A 19,920-nucleotide genomic window follows, 5' to 3' on the forward strand; every position below is an offset into this window, starting at 1 on the left:
AACAGTCACACCTGACTGTGATTTTTGTTTGTCCTGTCTTAACAGTGTGCTATTCTGTTATCTAATCAGAAGTGTCAAATGTTTGAGGATAGCATTTTCAACAACAAATTTTAGTTGACATTTAGAGAGGTAATATTTAATGGTAGGCTTGTAATATTAGTTTACATTGGTTTTTGTGATATGTATTAACATTTTTTTTTAAAGAATAATGAAATTCTTTACTTCATTAAAACTTCAGAATGATATAAGTTATTATTATATTCAAACTGTTGTATTTATTTGCTATCCATATTTTGTCAATGTAGTTTTTACTTTATCTTATTGAAGAAAATAAACATTAATAGAAATATAAAGCATATATTTTACACTATGAAAATTGGACCAACATTTTTCAGTTGTATTTTTTCTTGGCTCCTGTAGTTGAAACACTGTATATATGAAATTTCATATTTAATATTCTTGTTTCAGAAAGGTCAAACTCTGCATGCCACTATAGTTAATTTAAAATTTAAACTTTTATTACTGATGTATGCAGATAAACTTGCCATCAAACCATAGTTGATAAATGCAATTTTAATAATGTGTCAATTTATTAATTTTTAAAGAAATGTTTAAATAGATCAAGTTTCCCTCCCAAGTAAATGTTCTCTAGCTTTTCCTCTTTATCTAATGTATTTACCATTCCTCCACAAAATATGGAATTACTTATCATAATACAGATATTACTGAGGCACAGACTAAAATTTATAGCCTTCAATCACAATGTCAGAAAGTTGAAAATCAGACCCACTTGCCATGTTCACATCACATCTTTTCTTTCATAAATTGCCTGTAAGTCCCTCTGGTGGTTTATACTATATTATTTTTTACAAATAGAAAGGCAAAGTTTTAATTTATTGAGAGAGATATGGTATTATGGTGTTTTAAATACAGAAAGTCTTAAGCTCGAAAGTTTATCTCATGGTTCTCGGAGCAAGCAGCAGAAGGACTTATTTTAAGCTTCTCTTGTCTTAATTAGAAAGTTAAATAAATTGTGATAGTTTTAAGAGACTGTTTTCTTTCAATACATTGTTTATTCTTTTTTTAGGTGCATTATTTAAGTAAATAATGATCTTGTATTGTAGTTCTATCATTATATAACAAATAAGGCTAATTTCATTGGTAACCAACAATAAAAAAAAAGATATCAAAGTTAAAGAACAATAGTTTTTGTTTGTAAAGTATCTTCTTTATTTATGTTTATAAAAGTAACTAAAATGTAAATATTATAAGCTTATTAGGCAAGATTAAAATTTTTTATCAGATGTGCTTATGAGAAGCTGGTGTTACATCATTCAATAAAGTAACTTTAATTGTATTCTCCAAGTGATTTGCAACTTGTGTGATGGGATCAGTAAACATGGATCAAAGGGCAATAAAAATATAAAATTAGGTATAAGTAGATGTAGACTTTTATGAGCCTTAAGCCATTTAGGATAAACAGTTGTAGTTTTTGGTTATAATCTGCAGTTATTTTATTAAACAAAAAAGTAACTTAGGCTTATTTTGTATTTTATGGTGGTTGTGAGGTCCGTCAATTTGAACGAGTCAGAAGAGACAGAGGATACAAATAAAAATATAAAATTAGGTATAAGTAGATGTCGACTTTTATGAGCCTTAAGCCATTTAGGATAAACAGTTGTAGTTTTTGGTTATAATCTGCAGTTATTTTATTAAACAAAAAGTAACTTAGGCTTATTTTGTATTTTATGGTGGTTGTGAGGTCAGTCAATTTGAACGAGTCAGAAGAGACAGAGGATACAAAAAATTAACAGATAAAATAGTTTTACTGAGAAAAAAATGTTTGTTTAGGAAGATTTAGGGATTACTCAAATATAAGTTCTTAACCTTGTACCTTTCTTCTCCCAAAAAACACACACAGAAGTAGAATATAACTTTTGAGATTGTGTTTTCATTTAATAATGAATACAAAGAAAAATTTTTTTAGGTTTACACATTGATGAAGTGAGTTACCATGCAATGACAACCCAATTATTTGCATAATTTCTAGGAGCTTAATAAATGTTAAATACATTGTTTTGCAGACAAGTGCATGTAGATACCATGCTCTTCTTAAAAATTACTACAATGATACATAATTACATTTTTAAAAGTTTTGTATATAAGATGGGAAACATTGAAACCTAATTCTTTTTTCTTTTGCCATATTCTGTTTTTAGTTAAGTTTGTTTAAAGATTGAAATGGATAAATTGATGTTGAAAATTAATGATCATTTTAAAATGTGTGCATGTATATACATTTAATGATTTAAGCAGATATGTATATTGTTTGCATTTGAGGTTTAAAAGTGCACATTTTTAAATGTTCTTGTGTGTGTGTGATTTCCATATTCCAGAATTTTCAGTAACTAGCACTGTTCCCTAGAAATCTACAGGGAGTGTTTGTGTCTAGTAATAGAACAGAGGTGTAAAAATAAGTGCAGCAGGCAAATTATAATGGTAAAATTCATTATTCCTCAGAACTTTCATATTGTTCGGGATGTTGGGCAATACAGATGACAAACTCTTGAGATAAAAAATAGATTAGCATTATTTAATACATATAGTAACTTGTTTTTTTACAAGTTTTAAAGTACTACTATTTGCACTTGAATATTTAATTACATAAGTAAACATTTCTGCTTCAATATATATTCAGAATTTTATTGTTTACATTTTTTCTTTTCAGAATTTTTCAAATACTGTGATTTTAAATGAGAACATAGTTATATAATACATTTTAATGCACTCATTTCTCCACAGCTTTCATTTGCATCCAATATTTTGAAGAAATTTTCACAATTTGTGTATTAATATAGAATGTTCTTTTTAGGATGCTTTCACTTGTCTGTTGTTTTCTTAAAAGCATTACAGCACCTAGTATAGTTAGTGACTAGTGAAAAAGTTAAATATAACTACATCTTCTTCAATATGAAGTTTAAAGACAGCTAAGTGTGAAATTGGACTTGTCAAAATATACAGAACTATTATGAATAGCTGTCTCCAATGTCATACTGTTTGGTTAAGTGGGTATCATTTAAAAAAAAAAAAAATTGATGTCTTCTGTTAAAGGAAATGCTGTAGTTATAAAACATATGTCATTTATAGGTGTAATAAAAAATGTAATCTTAAATGAATGTAATAATGCAGGGCTACAAATTTAAGCATCATAAGTTATTTTGGCTTTAATAACAGATTTTTCATAATTCAGCTACATAATTTCAAAAATAATATTTGTAATAAATTGGGAATAAAAGAACTTATTTGGATCAAATTATTATTTTGTTTACCACAGTTAACATTTTTGTATTATTATGTTTGCTAACAAAAATACAAACAAACTGAAGAACATTAATGTCAAATCAGTATGCATCCTCATTCATTTTCATATTTTTGTAAAGTCTATTTCTTTTCAAACCTATGTTATGTGCTCTTTAATTTATGTATTTTGTCTGGAGCATCTTGTTTCAATGACAAGTAATCAACAGTCATACTGAAGTTCCAGTTACTTCGTTACCTTTTCTTCATTTCCTTGACGTCTTAAAGAAACCTTTTTGTTCTTTGCTGATGGCACCAAGGTTTTCAGGGAAATAGTATTATCACTGTAAGGAACGAACTTTCAAGCTAATACTACAATTCATCTCTGAATTTATCAAGCATGTTATTGAATATATTTTTATAATTTTGGTCCTTGTTTCCCAAAAATTTATCAATAGGATCTTTAAAGGCAGTCTGCACTTCTTTTCCATCTTTTGTCAATTTCTTTTTAAACTGTTAATCTGAAGTCAGTTTCCTAATCTGAGGCCCATCAGAAATCCCTTGCTTAAGTTTTACTTCTGAAAAAGCTGGTATTTATCCACATAGATGCTTGAAACAGTTGCCATCTTTGTCTAAGTCCTTTACAGAATGCTTTATGAAGCCAAGTTTTATGTGAAGTGGATGTAATAGGATATTTTTGTGTTTACCAAACTTTCACGTTCAGTGTATTTTGATTCTGGTATCAGGCTTATATTCTATGCTAAAGATATATCTTACTCTTATTCGATCAAAACTAGACTATGGATCACTGGTCTATGGCTCTACCAGTATCTCGGCCTTGAAGATGCTGGACCCCATTTGTCATCAGGGACTTTGACTGTACACTGGGGTTTTTTGCACTTCTCCAGTTCAGAGCTTATACACAGTCTCATGAATTTCCTTTGCACCTCTTCCATTTGCAACTGTCTTTATTGTATGCTTTAAAACTTCATTCCTTACCAAAGCATCCCATTTGAGTTGTGTTTTCCATCCTCAGTGGGCCATGCTTTTTCAGAACAGATGATCTGCCATTGTTTCTTTTAGCCTTTCTATCCACCTGCAATTGGATGAATTTGGTCTGTCCTTGGATAACATTGCTATATCCACTGGTCAGCCCATCCCACCATTGCTTATTACAGTCCCCAAATGTGACCTATCTTTAAGTCATCTGAGAAAAGCAGATACTCCTGATTAAAAATGCTGTGTATTATTTGCTGAACATCTTTCGAACCATCATTCCATTTCTATTTATATATATGGTTTGAAATCAGGTGACTCTGTGGGCTCTCTCATGGTTTGTTGTTGTTCGGTGGTTGCGCACAGAATCCCCTCTACAGCTTTTGTGTTCACTGCTGAACTGTACACCATTTCTCTTGCCCTGGGTCACATAGAAGCTAAGCAGTACTTAAATTGCACTATTAAACTTACTTGCTTAGTTCTGTACTAGCCCTGGAATCACTTTATGTTAGTTCTCACCCTGTTCTCTCTGATATTCGAAACTGACTGATCCATTTCTCTTGAACATCCACTTCTGTCCAGTTTTTCTGGATACCAGGCCACATTGGTATTTGTGGGAACAGGCTCGCTGACACTGCAGCCAAATCTGTCTGCTTTGCCATTATCATTGTTGTGCTTGTTCCATACATGGACTGTGGTCCTGTATTCAGGGCTCGGCTCTGTGCCAGTTGGCAGTCGACTTAGAGTGATCAATGTGAAAACAAGCTTTTACAAATAAAATCCTCTATTGAACTTTGGGTGTCTTGCTTCCATAAGGATTGGATAGAGGAAATTGTTCTAACTAGACTACACATTGGTCACAGTTTTTTAACTCATCATTTTCTTTTATCTGGGACTCATGCACCACTGTGTTGTCTGTGTAACACTCAGGTCACAATAAGTCACATTTTACTGTCTTGCCGTTGTTACGACTGTCAATGATGGCACCATTTTAAACATGTTCTGTCTCAAGGTTTATCTGTAACGTAAAACTGTTATATTGGCAATGGTGACATTGTCCACCTTAGAAATTTTTGAAGTTTTTTAAAGGACATTAATATTTTTAATACTATATGTTTTTTTTTTTAATTTATACATTAGATCTTTATTTAATGTGATTCCCTTTTAAGATCAAAGTCCATCTAGTTCGATTTGAAATTAAAAAATGGCTGTAATGTCAACTCGAAACAAGGATTGGAAAGGCCAACTTCAGTTGTCTAACCTTGCTGTTTGTACTACCCATTAGTCATCCTGGCGAGTTATAATAATTAAAATTTTGCTACAAGTCTTTTAAAACTTGTATTACTTTACTTTCTGAAAACAGCCATAACATCAAATAACTTGAAACCAAGAATGGAAAGGCCAACTTCAGGTGACTAACAGTGGTTTTTGAACTTACTAGTTAATCATCATGGCTAGTTATGATGATTACAGTTATGCTACAGAAAGGGTTTTACAACTTGTATTGCTGTAGACTAATGTAAAAATTGGGTTTAATGCTATTTATGTTTTTGATTCAAAAATTAAACCTTGTTTTAAATTAATTTCCTTTTATGAATTTTAATAATTTTACTTTAATTTTAACTTTTTACTGGATGTTTGCAGATAGCCTAGTTGCTTTGTGCCATAAAATACCAAATCAAACAACCAACTTTTTCTTACCATTATTGAATCGTTCTAATCTTTGACACAAATGGTGCAAATTTTTTATGGAGATTATGATTTGCTTCAGTCCTCAATTTTCATTCCAGAATGTGTGATATGTTTTTTGATGAATTCTTTAATGTTTTGCTTTTGTTTCTTTAGAACAAATTTATCACAAATATAACAATATGTTTGGATCATTTACACAATCTCTTGTTGCTACAGCAGTGAATAAATAATGTTGAAAAAAAACAAAACACAAACACTTTCCAGAAATGATGCATCATGCAGCCTGTTAACCATTTATGTACTAGTGATATGCTTATCAAGTGTTCTGGAATGACCAATAAGTCTCCTACATTATGATTGGTCTAGAAAAATCTATAGCCAATGGTTGTCAACATTTTAAGGATTACAAAATGTGACCTGATTTTAATGAAAATGACTCGTGTAAAAGTATATATGATGTGAAAAGTCTTAAGTGATGGAGAAAAATGGTTATTTTCAGATACAGCATCAGTAATTACTCTAGAACAATGAAAAATTTTAAGACAATAAAACCATTGCAGGCATGTGTAATAGTTATTACTGAGAATTTTTATGTAAGATGTTTTTCTTCATGTATCAGAATATTTATTGATTTGCCACATCAATATAATAAATTTTATAATAAGTAATTATTCTGTTATTTCAGTTGAAGACGAATTTTAGTATTATTATTCTACATTTATAAAATTTTTAAAGTTTCTTTTGGTATCAAATAGTACAATTTTATGTGAATAATAATAGCACCTAGATAGAGAAGACAGAACTTGAAGACGTTACACAGAGCTTGCTCTAATAAACCAGCTGTTCATCAAAGTATTGTTAACACTTTCCCAAACATTTGCTTATAGAAACAAATTTATAAACATAATTTTATTATATACTGTATAAAATAAAATATTAGAAAAAAACTTAAAGCAAAGTAGGAGAAGATATATGATGTCAGTGAAGTGGCAGAAATTTCATGATTCTTTGTATATAAAAGTTTTGTTGGTTACTGGCAGCAAATAAATGAGATCAAAGATAAGTGTTTATATTTCTAGTTTTCATGTATATGCCTTATTTATGGTTATAAAAAATAATTAAAATTAGAAACTAAGTTAAGAAATCAGGCTAAGTTAGGTGAGATAGTGAAACAGTAATAGTATTAAAAATTATTTGCAGTTTCATTTTGCAAGCAGCTATGTGTAGCTTCATTCTGTATGGTAACATAAACTGTGGATTTGCCTAGTGACTTACAACTGTATTGAGATTATTAGTTTGACATGGTCCAAAGGGCAATAAAACAAAAAATTAAGTGTAAACAGATGTAAGCAGTTTGGAATCTTAAGCTATTTAGGATAAACAAATGTAGTTTTGTGTTACAATGTGTAGATATTCTAGAAAGGAAAGTGTAATTCTGAGAGGATACCTCATTTACATATGCAGAAAAGCTCTAATCCTCCTATGTTTGCCTAAGAGGTTTGTGTGCCATTAACCTTGAGCTAATTCACATGTGAAATTACTGTTTAATGCAAACTATTATTGTGTATGATGGCATGATCATGCAGCAGAATGTCTTCTCTTGTCCCTTCAACAAACATCCTTCATCTCCATTTGACAATGACCCAGAAGATGATGAATTTGACTGAGTTTTCCCACCTGTGTTTGCTTTGGGTACTGCCTTACCAATTGAAGAAAATCTTCACTCTTCCTATCTTTTTCAGGATATTTCTCTTTTTGCCTGTATCCTTTGATTATTCACACTATTTACTCCTTGTCATTTTTGTCAGTTTACGGACATTTTTTTGTAGATTTCTAATCATTGGAATGGCTTTTACTTGTTTAGGGAGCTAATCCATTTTTTTCTGTTTTACTTTCTGTTGCCCAGTTTTTGTCTTCACTTTCCTGCATTGCTGCTCTTTCCCCCATCTTGTGTCTGAGGTACTTTTTGTATCCAGAGGGGTGTTCTGGAGAGATTTGTTTTCTTCTCTTTACCATCTTAGCCCATACCACTTCTGCTCTGTCATTCCTTACTTGGTTCACCTACTGTTGAGACTTTTTGGGTTGGGATGTACTTCTTGCTGATGTCAGTGTCCTCCCTCTGACATTACATTTGTTGGACTCCCTGTCTTGAACAAGAAGTGTTTGGTAGTATTACTGAGTTTAGACACAGGCTGAAGCAGTCCACATTTTCTATCTTAGTTTCTTGTCTTTCTCACCCTCATTCTTTGACTCCTGTTCTTCATCAGGATCAGTCTGCTCTTACCCTTCCCACTCTAGCTTCCAGTTCTTTCCTTTAATGCCATCTTTCTTATTCCAAATGTCACATTCATCCCTTATATATTTAAAAACGGCTGGTATGGGTAGAGAAAGCACTAGTAGAGGAGAGTGAACAACGTTTCAACCTTCTTCGGTTATCATCAAGTTCACAAAGAAAGAAAGTGTTACTGACCTGTAGCTGACCACATGTTTGAAGATGGTCGTGTAATTCCTACACTCAATTACACGACCACCTTCAAACATGTGGTCAGCTACAGGTCAGTGAACCTGACGATGACTGAAGTAGGTCGAAACATTCGCTCCTCTACTAGTGCTTTCTCTACCCATACCAGCTGTTTTTAAATATATAATTTTCTCTACAAGTGGATTTTCTTGTCATCACAGATATTCATTCCTTGTCTTGTATGTGACTATCCTGTTGGTTCAAGTCCAGTGGGTGCCCATTTGTCTCACTTTAACAACCTTTCTTTTTAGTTTGCTGCCAACAGATGGCTTTTCTTTAGGCCCTTACCCATTGCCTCTCCCCATTTCTCTTCCCTCTAAGCTTGCTTATTTTCAACATCTCAAGGGCAGGGTATCGAATCGTTTGACAAAAAAGTGCAATCAAAATTGTGTAAACCCCTTCTCTGGGTTTTTTACTGTTGACTTGATTTAGTCTACAAGACCAAGGATTGATACTGAGTTATTAATGTATTTTCTCAACAAATTTCTTGTTATTTTTTTGTTCCACATGGAGAATTTCTTTTCTCTTGAGTGGTCTTTTTCACCTAATATGTAGATGATCAAGGCCAAAGTGTCAGATGTCTTTCTGTATATCCTTATTGCTCAGTCCTTCAGACATTTCTGCACTTTTTTATTTGGAATTGAGTCATTCAATTCTGTACTCTTCCATTTGGTATAATCTTGAAAGCCTTTGTTCATCACTTTTCTGTACTGAGACTGCAGTTTCACCTCTTCGTGGATGATTGACTTCTACTTTGACCCTTCTCAGAAGGTGTCCTTCTCTTATTCCTCCCATCTTTTACAGGAAGCTACTTAATTAAGGTGACTTGTCAAGCTTTCCATATCCTTTCACACACAAACATAGTATTTAGTGTACATCATGGTATTTTCTTCAACATCTGGAACTCTTTTTCTTTATCCAGTATCCCTACAACCTCGCATGTCACTTTCTCATTCAGGAGTATCATCTCTCCAACTTCACATATGGTATTTTCAGGTCATGACCCTCATTGCCAGAATTTTTTATCACATAGCCTTCTTATTATATTTCTATCAATGGAAGTGGCAGACTTCTTTTTTGGTCCATCTGCCACTGTCCTCCAGTGGCACAGCAGTATGTCTGCAGACTCGCACCCCTAGAAACTGGGTTTTGATACCCATGATGAGCAGAGCACAGATGGTCCATTGTATGGCTTTGTGCTTAATTCTTAACAAGATAAACATTTTCCACTCCCTCCTGGATGTTCTGTGGTGACACACCTGTCTGTCTATTTCACTTGTTTATTTGGCTTTGGTTTGTCAGTTTTCATCATTGCTTATTCACTGCCATTCTCTTTTCTCGTTACCATAGAGTATTTTTCCCTTGTCCTCTTCACTCTGTTCTAACTTTCTCTTCTTCACCAACCATTTTGCTTAACTCCCACATTTAAATAGGATCTGAATGTGGTGTTGCATGCTTTCACACATGCCACGTTTGAGCCATTGGCTTCTTGCTCTTTATATCACTTTTTCCTTAACACTTCTGTTTATGTGGTTTCCATTGTTCAGACATCTATGCAGTTTATGCTTCTTGAACTCTATTCCTTCACACTTACTCCTTTATCCAAATTGGTCCTTTCATCATAAGACCTCAGCTGTTCAGTAGGTTGTTGTTCTTTTTTGCCTATTTTATTTTTCATTTATCTTTCACCTCTGTGCTTGTTCAGACCAGATCAGTTCCTACATCCAGTTCAGGCTGTTTAGTGTTACATGGCACAAGCTTCTCTTTTTCTAGGCCCTTGCCATCATCTGTGTCTACCCTGGAGTCCCTCTCTCTTTCTACTCTTACTCAGCTCTTTCAGTTTGTGCATTGTTTTAGGGGAGGACTTTTGTCACTTGATGATAATCATGCACAAGTGCAGTTCATGTTAAACACATGAATTTTAGGTGGGAGTTAGCTCAGTGCTTGTGGCATGGAACTCTCTTATGCAGATGTCTGAGGAATACAGCTGTTCTGTATACAAAGATGAGTTTCTGTTGGAAACACATTTTCAAATGAGGAAACTTAACTTTAGATTTATTTCTTGTTTTTATGGTGCTTACAAGATCAGTCAAATCAAATGAGTCCTTAATGACTCAAGAGTAGAGAAAATAACAGCTAAAATAGAACATTTTGCTGCAATAAACCATTTGATGTTTATATTGCAGATTTTATAAGTAACACAAATAAAATCTTAAGTTTCATATAAAGAAAAATATTTTTCATCTTGACATAAAAAATCAGTGCAGTAGGGAATAGTCAACACTTTGACTTCATGTATTTATTTAGTAAAATTAGGTGAAACAAAATCATTTTTTATGTATAAAGCTTTTCAATATTTAGTAAACCTTCCAATTTTCTTCAATATACACAAAACATTAAAGTTTTTGAGTAGAAACTGATGGTTACATTTTGTTACAAGGTCTGTTACATTGACTGACTCTGTAAAAAGAGTGTTAAATATCGATAACTACATATAAGGAAGGTAAATCAGGAGTAAGAACTCTTGTTCTGTAAATTTTGACTGTTGTCAATAATGCACTAATATTTGATTCAGATTTTTGAGGAAATGAAATTCAAAATTTAATCAACAGTGTGTACAAATAAACTTGGCATACAAATGCAGTTTATAAATCAAGTTTTAAAATTTAAATTTTAAGCTCTTAATTTGTTAAGGATATATTTTTAAAAAATCCTCGATCTCCCATTGAATGACAACTGTGATATTTGCTCTCTTGTGTATTCTGTCTTTAATTTATTTACCACCCCTCTGTGAAGTATGGAATTTAATGTATTATATTATGTATTATAGGTATTATTCAGCAAAGCATAATTTTGTAACCTTTATATTTGTTTATGGAGCTATAAAGGAGAAATTCAGATCCATTTACCATGCCCACCTGTCGCATCCTTTTTTCACAAATTGCCACTAGTTCTCTCAGACCTCAAATTTACAATTAATAGAAAATCAATTTGTCGAATGACATGCAATTTTCTATACAGAATTGTCTATGTTGCCTTGAGTTTTTTACCTTTTTTCTCATGGGGAAAAAAATAAATAGGGATATGGACAATGCCTCACTAGGCTTTGGAAAAAAAAGGACAATGTCCCACCCAAATTTTTTTCTATAGTGTACTTTTTTTTTTTATAAGACATCTTGAAAGTTTGTTTCTTTGTTTGCAATTTTAGGATTGTTTATTTCAGAGTGAGAACTCAATTATGTAAGGAAAATTACTTCAATAGAGTATTTCCAAGAGAGAATATAATTAGGTAGGTAATTTGGTGAATATAACTTGTATTTTTTTAAGATGAGAGATTACACATTGTTGCAAAAAATGTCAGTGCTTTGTTACATAAAATTGGCATCTTATTAGAAAGAAATGGTTCTATTTCAATGAAACAATTGTCAAACACATTTTCAGTCAAATATTTTTTTTAATTTAAAAGTTAAGGAATAAATAAAGCAATAAAAACTTTAATGTATTTCTGTAATTTTTTGCTCTGGTGAGACATTGTCCTGGATTTAAATGAATAAGCTCAGCTGAATTCCTGAAGACTTTTTGCATGGTTGGAAAGGCAAAAAAATGATAGCTATAGAACATTGTTTGCTTTTTTTGTATGTTATTCTGTGCTTTTAGGTACATTATTTAATTAAATAAATTATTTTTGGAGTAGCACCATTAGTATAAAAAAAAGCAGGCTTAAGTTTCATTGACAATTAAAACAAAAAACTAAAGACTTCACAGATGAGCACTCTTTTTTTTTTCTCATGTATATTTGATAAGATAATGAAAAATAATGATAATAAAATTCCTTATGAGATAAACATGAGCAGTTTGTGCATTATGTAATTTAATATATAAGTGATGAGCATGTTCACTGAGTGACTTGCAACTTGTGTGGCTGGATTATTTAGACAGAGTTCAAAAGACAAATAATAAAGTTAAGCAGAAATGTATATTGTTACAAGCTTATTGCTATTTAGGGTAAACAGTTGTGGTTTCTTGCTACAATTTGCAGTTATTTCATAAAGAATATGAGTAATATAGAATTATTTCCCAGTTTATTGTTGTCGTTATGAGGTGGGTCAAATTGACTGATCACGTACAGAGCTACAGTATAGAAAATAAAACAGATAAAATATTTCTTTAAAAAAGGCAATTTACATTCATTTAGGAGGTTTTAGGGATTATTAAAATGGAAATTGAGAATTTTTAGGTGAAGAAAAGTATTTTTGATCTTAGTATGAAAATCAGTATACAATTGGAGTAGTCAACACACTGGCTTCATATAACTACAGACAACTTTTTGTGGAAAAAACTATTTTCTTGTGTACAAAACTTGATGTTTATTGAAAGCTTGCCAAGTTTTGTTAAGATAAGTTCAGTGCTTTTATATTTTATAGTATGTCAGAGTGTATACAGTTAGGGAAAAAAATGCCTGAATTCAGGGAATTTTTATGTAACTTTCAATTCCACCAACCTACTTTCTCTTTCTATCTCCAAGTTTATGTAAATACAATTGCATGCTAACTAACTTGCATGGAATTACCAATTTTCAGCTACTTTTCTGTGGTGATACATGATTAGAGTTTCAAAATGAGAATATCTTGTGCTCTTTTGTGAAATTAAATTTTCAATATAATTTTTGTGTGTATTGCAGTTTCAGAACTTCTAACAGATGTCTATACATGAGTTTTATATGAGGCATTGTACACAAGTAAGGATATTATGTTATTTATAGGATGGGACCTTGAGAAACATTTGAAGCCTTGTTTTACATATTGCACGATACACCTGCTAAACAATCAGATTATACACAGATAATAGACAAAACAATGTTTGATTCAAAGGGTATACATAAATGATTGTTTTTTGTTTACTTTAGTGAAATGTTAATCCAAATTGCTATTTTTGTACTAACTGTAATACTTTGAAAATAAGGTATGAATCTGAAATGTTATACTGTACTGTCATTATGATGCCCCACAAAAAGTATTCAAACTTGATATCTGGAAAGTTGGTCATTTTATTGATAAAACATCAAATGTCGTTTTGCATGCCATATTCCAAAAGGGCAGCTTTTCTGGTTTTTTGTTTTTGTTTGTTTTTTTAAATGATTTGTATTAGATTGTTGAATTCTTGGGTGTGATGGTATTGAGACATTTTCAGGATTTTATATAGATTTATTCATCCTATATTTTTCTTTAAGTTTAAAATAAACATGTAAATACTCTGAATACTAATCTGCAAAGCTTGTAAATTTGTTGATCCAAATATCCTGATTTCTAAAATCAAAAATATAGAAATAGATGTTATTTGTGAAAGATGTTTATTGCTCAGAATTGATGAATGTATTATTTTATTTTGAATATAAAATAGTTACATAGAGATTGCTTATTTTATATTTATTGTATGTGCCTTTTGTAAAATTGTCCTTTTTATTTCTGACTCTACAACAGTTTTAGGTTTGTCTCACTTAAGTGATAGCGAATATATAATTCTGCCAGTATTCAAGAAATTATTTTTTCCTCTATATTTTATAACTTGACAAAGTTCATAAATTAGTTTGGAAACTTTTTTAAATTTATTTAAGTTTCTCTAGAAAGATGCTTGTACCATAAGCATAGGTTTATATAGTGTAATCATATTTTATTTACTGTTGTGCAGCATCAATTTTTATTATGAATTGTAGATTCATTTGCTGTAATTGTACTAAATGTATGGCTGACTGATATGTATAGTATATAAGCTCAGTAGTTCATTTAAAGTATTAATGCAGTGATATCTAAACACAGTTTTCCAAATACGCATACATACATTTATGTGAATGGTCAGTGAAAACTTGGAAGTAATCATGGAAAAGTCAGGAAATTTAGTTTTTAAAGTTTTGTATGTATATTTCTGTCTTTTCATGGTGGTATACTTAAAATATACAATCCTCTATCAATAGGGTTAAAGATTGAGCTAGTAAAAAAAAAAGCCAGTGGTTGACATTTTATTGAGATATAGTTAACCCAGGCCTTAACAAATCTTGGGATGGCAGTTTCCTATGGCAACTAAAAATTTCATATACAGTGTATAGTATATGTGTGGCTGTGCTAAATTGAATCTAGAATAGTTTTGAACTCTTGGAATTTCAAAAACTATTTTGTATTCTTTGAGTCATAAATCAAACTTTTTCTAGGATTTAATGGCAGATTCACCATTTCATGTTATACAAAGAAAGAAGCACAACATGCTACTAATTTTTTTGCTATTTTATTTTACTTCTTTCTCTCACTTCAAACAATCAGTGCATGCATTTAGACACATGGTTCCAAAGGCAGTTAGTTCGGGTAGTATTATCAAGTGGTTGTTGATATCATGTGGTCATTAGTTTCCATTTGTTGCTGTAAAAGTAGATATACACTGAGGCCTTGATTATCCTTGCTTGTTCAGAGAAATCAAAATAACTGCTTGTAACAGAAATAGCAAATAATTGAGGCAATATATTTCTCTAGTAAGCCCATTGCTTAATTTAAATGAAATTTTTCAATAAATTATATTTTTACTGTCATTTAATTACATTATAATGAAAAATTATAAAAGTTGTCACAGTCATACTCATAATAGCCAAGTGTCAATCAGTCATTGATGCTCAAATTCTCTTAATTTCTTGAGTTACACAAGTCCAAATCCACTTTTTATCCTGTAATATTTCCATTTTTGATTGCCCATTCTTGATTTAGTTGAATGTAATTATTAGCACAGGTATAAACACCTTCTAAATTTTGGTACTTTTTCTCCTATAAACAATGCAGTGCATTTGCACCCTATTAATGCCTGTGAAAAATAAATAAAAGATTAGCACAAAACTGTGCATGTGAATTATTATGAAAAAGCCTTTGTCAAAACAGAATGAAGATCCCAGTTATGAATATGCATCTGTGGTTAAAGCATGCCTGCTGTGCAGCAGATGACAACTGAAGTTGAGTGAAATTTGTAAGAAATCTTAATGTGTATTTTGTGTGTTTTTGTATACTTTGTTTTAAATTACTAATCAAAAAGTTAACCAAGATACAAATATTTTGTAGCCTCCATTTCCCAGTACAAGTATTAGTAAAGTTAGGTTAGGCATACCTGGCTCCTGAGTTTTGGGACAGGCTACTAGATTTGAAAATATTCATTGAGACCTGCCACATATTTCTGAATGAGCTATTTTAATTAAAGAAGCTCCAGCTACTTTGTAGTACTCTTGAGTTTTTTTTTTCATTTAATAGCTTTTATATGTTACTTTATTTTGTGTTTTTTGGAAGAAGCTTTAATAATATTTTGGATACCTTTTTGCTAGAATGGTGTATTTGGTTCTTTTATGTCTCTTGGAAACTGGCCAGATGGCTTTTGAAAAAAAAGTGTATTCAATTTCTCCAAAATTTGAAATAGGAGATGAAGTAGCAAGTGATAATTTACCTGTTGTTTGTTAAAAATAGAAAAATAAAATAAGTTTAAAGAATATGTAACTGAGCTACAAGTACCACAAAGTACAAGTCCTCTACTCTTTAGCATGTATACTAATAATATAACTGTACCTACAACCAGTATAGGTACTATCAATGTTGCACATTATGCAGAAGACAAATTTCTGGGTAAATAATTATGCAGCACCAAGAATTTTGGAAAATTGGCAACAAGCCACAATAGATTTACAATTATGCTGTTGTTTCTGAAGAATTTTAGATCTTGTAGAAACAAAATTGTGTTTTATATAGAATGAATGATATTCCTAAAAAAAATTTAAAAAATGAAATTAAAAAGGTTGCTGCAAGGTTATTTGCATACAAAGACTCAGTTGAACCACAGTGAATGTGGGGTAGATAGGAATGTCAAAGCTAGTGGCAAACAAAACATTTGTGCTTACAGAGGGAAGTGCTGAACATGAGAAGCTATTTTGAGAGAGGAATCAAGTATTTATCAAAAATATATTTTCATGGTAGGAAAATATTAACTTCAACTGATTATTTCACACAATCCATTTAATCATAATTCTGATTAATCCTTAAACAGCAGGAATGTTGTAGGTAGCAGCATCAATTAATGATGGCTGTTGTGTAAGGGTTAATTGACATTCTTCACGATTGTTGATATAATAGAACATTGATTAATCAGTTGTTAAATTAATCAGAAGTACTAATATTGATTATATTTTTAAGTTTGTATAAGAACAATTGATGTAATTGTTTCTAATAGGCAATGCATTAAATTATGCAGTTTTGGGAAAAAGCAAGTTGTCTGTTCAAGAATTCCTGTGTATCTTATTGCACAGTATATGGGCTTGTGCACTTTTATGAATATGCCATTATTATGGTTGCACAATAAACTACATTCATTTGTATTTTTTGTCTTATTATTAAATAGAACAAGTAGAACACTCTATAAAGGTTTGCTCAAATCTTAAAATATTATAAATAATTTTTTTTATAATAAAAACAGGCACCAGAAAAATTAAAATCAGCAGGGAAAAATGGCATTGGAAGAGAAAACATAGAAAACACAGAAGAGGTAGCTACTGTATTTTGTCATTGTTCAGTACATTGTTATGTCAAATGCTCTTTTAAAATAGCTTAACTGACTACAGTATTTTGACATAAAGAATATTAGAACTGTAAGTACCTCTATCTCTAAGGATTTTTAGTACAAGAAATAATTGAAACTTGTTAAAATACTAAAGTTTATGAGTGAAATGTAAAGCAACTTGATGCATGAGTCTATTTTTTACCTAGGAGCACAAAAACCAATATATGTGCTGTATTTTTGAGACTATAGTAATAGGGTACAACCAAAGGAATTTTGTCTCTCTCTAGTGCTGAACTGTGGAATTTGATATTTTAAATATTTCTATTTGTTTCAGTCTTTATTTTTAAATCCAGGTTTATTTTAACAAATTCTTATGTTTTGTGTAATTTGTATTCAAATTTTTTAAGTAGAAAAATCTTAGCTGTAGGCAATGTTTGTTTAGGATAGGTAACATGACAAGAAGTGTTGATGGGTTTGGTGTGTGTCAAATGATTTTTGTGCAGGTCATTGTGTATAAAACTATCTTCTAAGGAAACAAACACTACAAAAGCCTGTTGATGTGGAGGGTAATTAAGTAAGAGCCAATATTATGGTTTTGTTAAAGGAGCTAGCAAGTGAAAAAACATTTTGTGACAATAGTAGATGTTATCAGGGCTCAAAATTAATGCTTGCTACCTTGCAAAAAAGCCAGTAGGTTTCAGTGTTTCTTAGCAACTGTCAGTGGGTGTGTTGTTTTGTTTTTTAAGGGGGGGAAAAGGCTGTTTGGAAGACGTATAGGACGAAGAATGTTGAGATAGTCAGATAGTTACTTTCTGGTAGTTTGTTGTGCATTATATTCCCTAAGTTAAAAAAAAAAAGTACAAATAGTATGTTCATGCATTGTTTCAGTTTCAAGCACTAATATAATAACTAGTTATTGTGAAGAATGTGCAATTTTGTTACAAAAGTAGAAGTGAATATCTGCATTGAAGTTTCTTAATGGAAAAATATAACCTACCTCTGAATTTTACCCATTATTAAACAGGTTTTTAAAATCTGAGTATATGAGTTATTTTAAGTTATTAATATTAAGTAGTATTTGATAATAGTCTGTAAAGAGGATTGATCTTTCTTGATTTACTTTTACAGATGACAAAATCAAGTAATGAACAAAATAACAAAACATCATCTAATTCTCCACCACCCACTCAGCTGACAAAGATAAAATACGCTGCATCAACACTTATTAAAAAAGATAAGCGACACAATTCTTCAAGGTTTAATACCTCCAAAAACAGAGAATTGCAGAAGCTTCCATCAATAAAAGGTATATTAAGCTATTTGTAATTATAAATTGTAAGTAAACTGTATTTGTCTGTAATTATTTAAGTACTGTACATGGCTGAAATCTAATGTTTATAGCATTTCAATGTCTTTATAAAATATGAAAATTAAGAAAAGTTAACTATTTTAATGAAAAAGTAAGTAATATTCATATGATGATTAGTTTATGAAAAATGATTTTGTATTAATTCTTTTGTTAAAAGATCAACTTGTTTTACTTTTGTTCAATCTTTATGGAATAGATGCATCTCCAGCAAATCAAGAGGAACTGTTTAGTCAAAAGATCCAACAGTGCTGCGTACTATTTGATTTTCTCTCAGATCCTCTAAGTGATCTCAAGTGGAAAGAAGTGAAACGAGCTGCACTCCACGAAATTGTGGAGTACATTACAACTCAAAGGAATGTTATCACAGAACACATTTATGCTGAAGTTGTTCACATGGTAAGTTTCAAATATGAACTTCAGTTTAAAGTTCTCATATTGTATTACATGAAAAACAAATGCCCAACATCAGTTTAAAATTAAATATAAATTTGAACAACTATTATGTCAGACGAAAATGACTCTGAGGATGAGCTTAAAGAAATTATAATAATGGAAGATAAGGAAGAGATAGTTATGTGCAGCAAAAACTGAAATTTTGACTTAAAAACAACAAAAAAAACAATTTAAAACTATAAATAAAAGACGCATGAAATTGATGGATAGGTTCTATCACTCTGTCTCTCTCATTGTTGAGAGAAATTAGGAGGAGGAATTTTGGTCAAGATTGAGAAATTATTACTGTATACAAAACTAATAGTGCCATCCCTCTCAAATCATCCCTTTGTCACTAGCCATCTCATTTGTGACAGTGAGGAAGACATATCCACTATCTGTAGCAATTTCACTAAAGATAGTAGACACAAAAACATCAACTGTGAAAAACTCAGATATTTAAATGGGGCACACTCCCTGACTGTGTGCAACTAGCACACAAAATAATTTCATTGCTGTGAAAAGCAATCTTCCTGTATTTAAATATTCATACACATTATATCTTAAAATTTAAAAGAAATTCGAAGACAATCCTTGATTTAAATTGCAAGTAATAGTGCCCAGAATCCCTGATATTGTCCTTACAAGGTAATGAATAAAGGAGGTATGTAACAGTTGTACTGAGTCTACATTATAATTTGTTCATGACACAAAATGGTGAGTAAAATTTTTTTGTCACTTAGTATTTTTTTCCATTTTATTCATGCATAGGGCTGTGTTAATTAGAACTAAAATCTAGTACAGTTATGTACTTTTGGAAGTCCAGAACTATTTTCTTATTCTTTGATTCTTAAATTAAACTTTGTTTCAGGGATTTTAATTGTGCTTTCATCACTGCATTTTTTTTTTTTTTTTTTTTTGGAATGAAATTCTGAAGTTGCAGTACATTACCAATTTTATACAATTATCTTTTTATTTTCTCTCAATTCAACCAATCAGTAAATGTGTTTAGACTCGGACAGGACCATAGGCAGTGAGT

The 19,920-nt window shown here is 31.1% G+C and overlaps 1 protein-coding gene across 5 annotated transcripts in view; it reads left to right on the forward strand.

Moving 5' to 3' along the window:
- The window catches only part of LOC143222871 (serine/threonine-protein phosphatase 2A 56 kDa regulatory subunit gamma isoform-like), a 105,174-nt gene that overhangs the window by 13,135 nt on the left and 72,119 nt on the right, over positions 1-19,920 (forward strand). For 3 of the 5 annotated variants that reach the window (XM_076449990.1, XM_076449988.1, XM_076449987.1), the window contains exons 2-4: positions 16,997-17,065; positions 18,209-18,386; positions 18,646-18,845. In XM_076449990.1, the coding sequence (XP_076306105.1) occupies positions 16,997-17,065; positions 18,209-18,386; positions 18,646-18,845 (447 nt within the window). Of the gene's footprint in view, positions 1-15,423; positions 15,509-16,996; positions 17,066-18,208; positions 18,387-18,645; positions 18,846-19,920 lie in introns of all 5 variants that reach the window. The other 2 variants (XM_076449992.1, XM_076449991.1) reach the window with 2 other exon arrangements.

This window comes from Tachypleus tridentatus, chromosome 8, assembly GCF_004210375.1.
Source record: "Tachypleus tridentatus isolate NWPU-2018 chromosome 8, ASM421037v1, whole genome shotgun sequence".
NCBI lineage: Eukaryota > Metazoa > Arthropoda > Merostomata > Xiphosura > Limulidae > Tachypleus > Tachypleus tridentatus.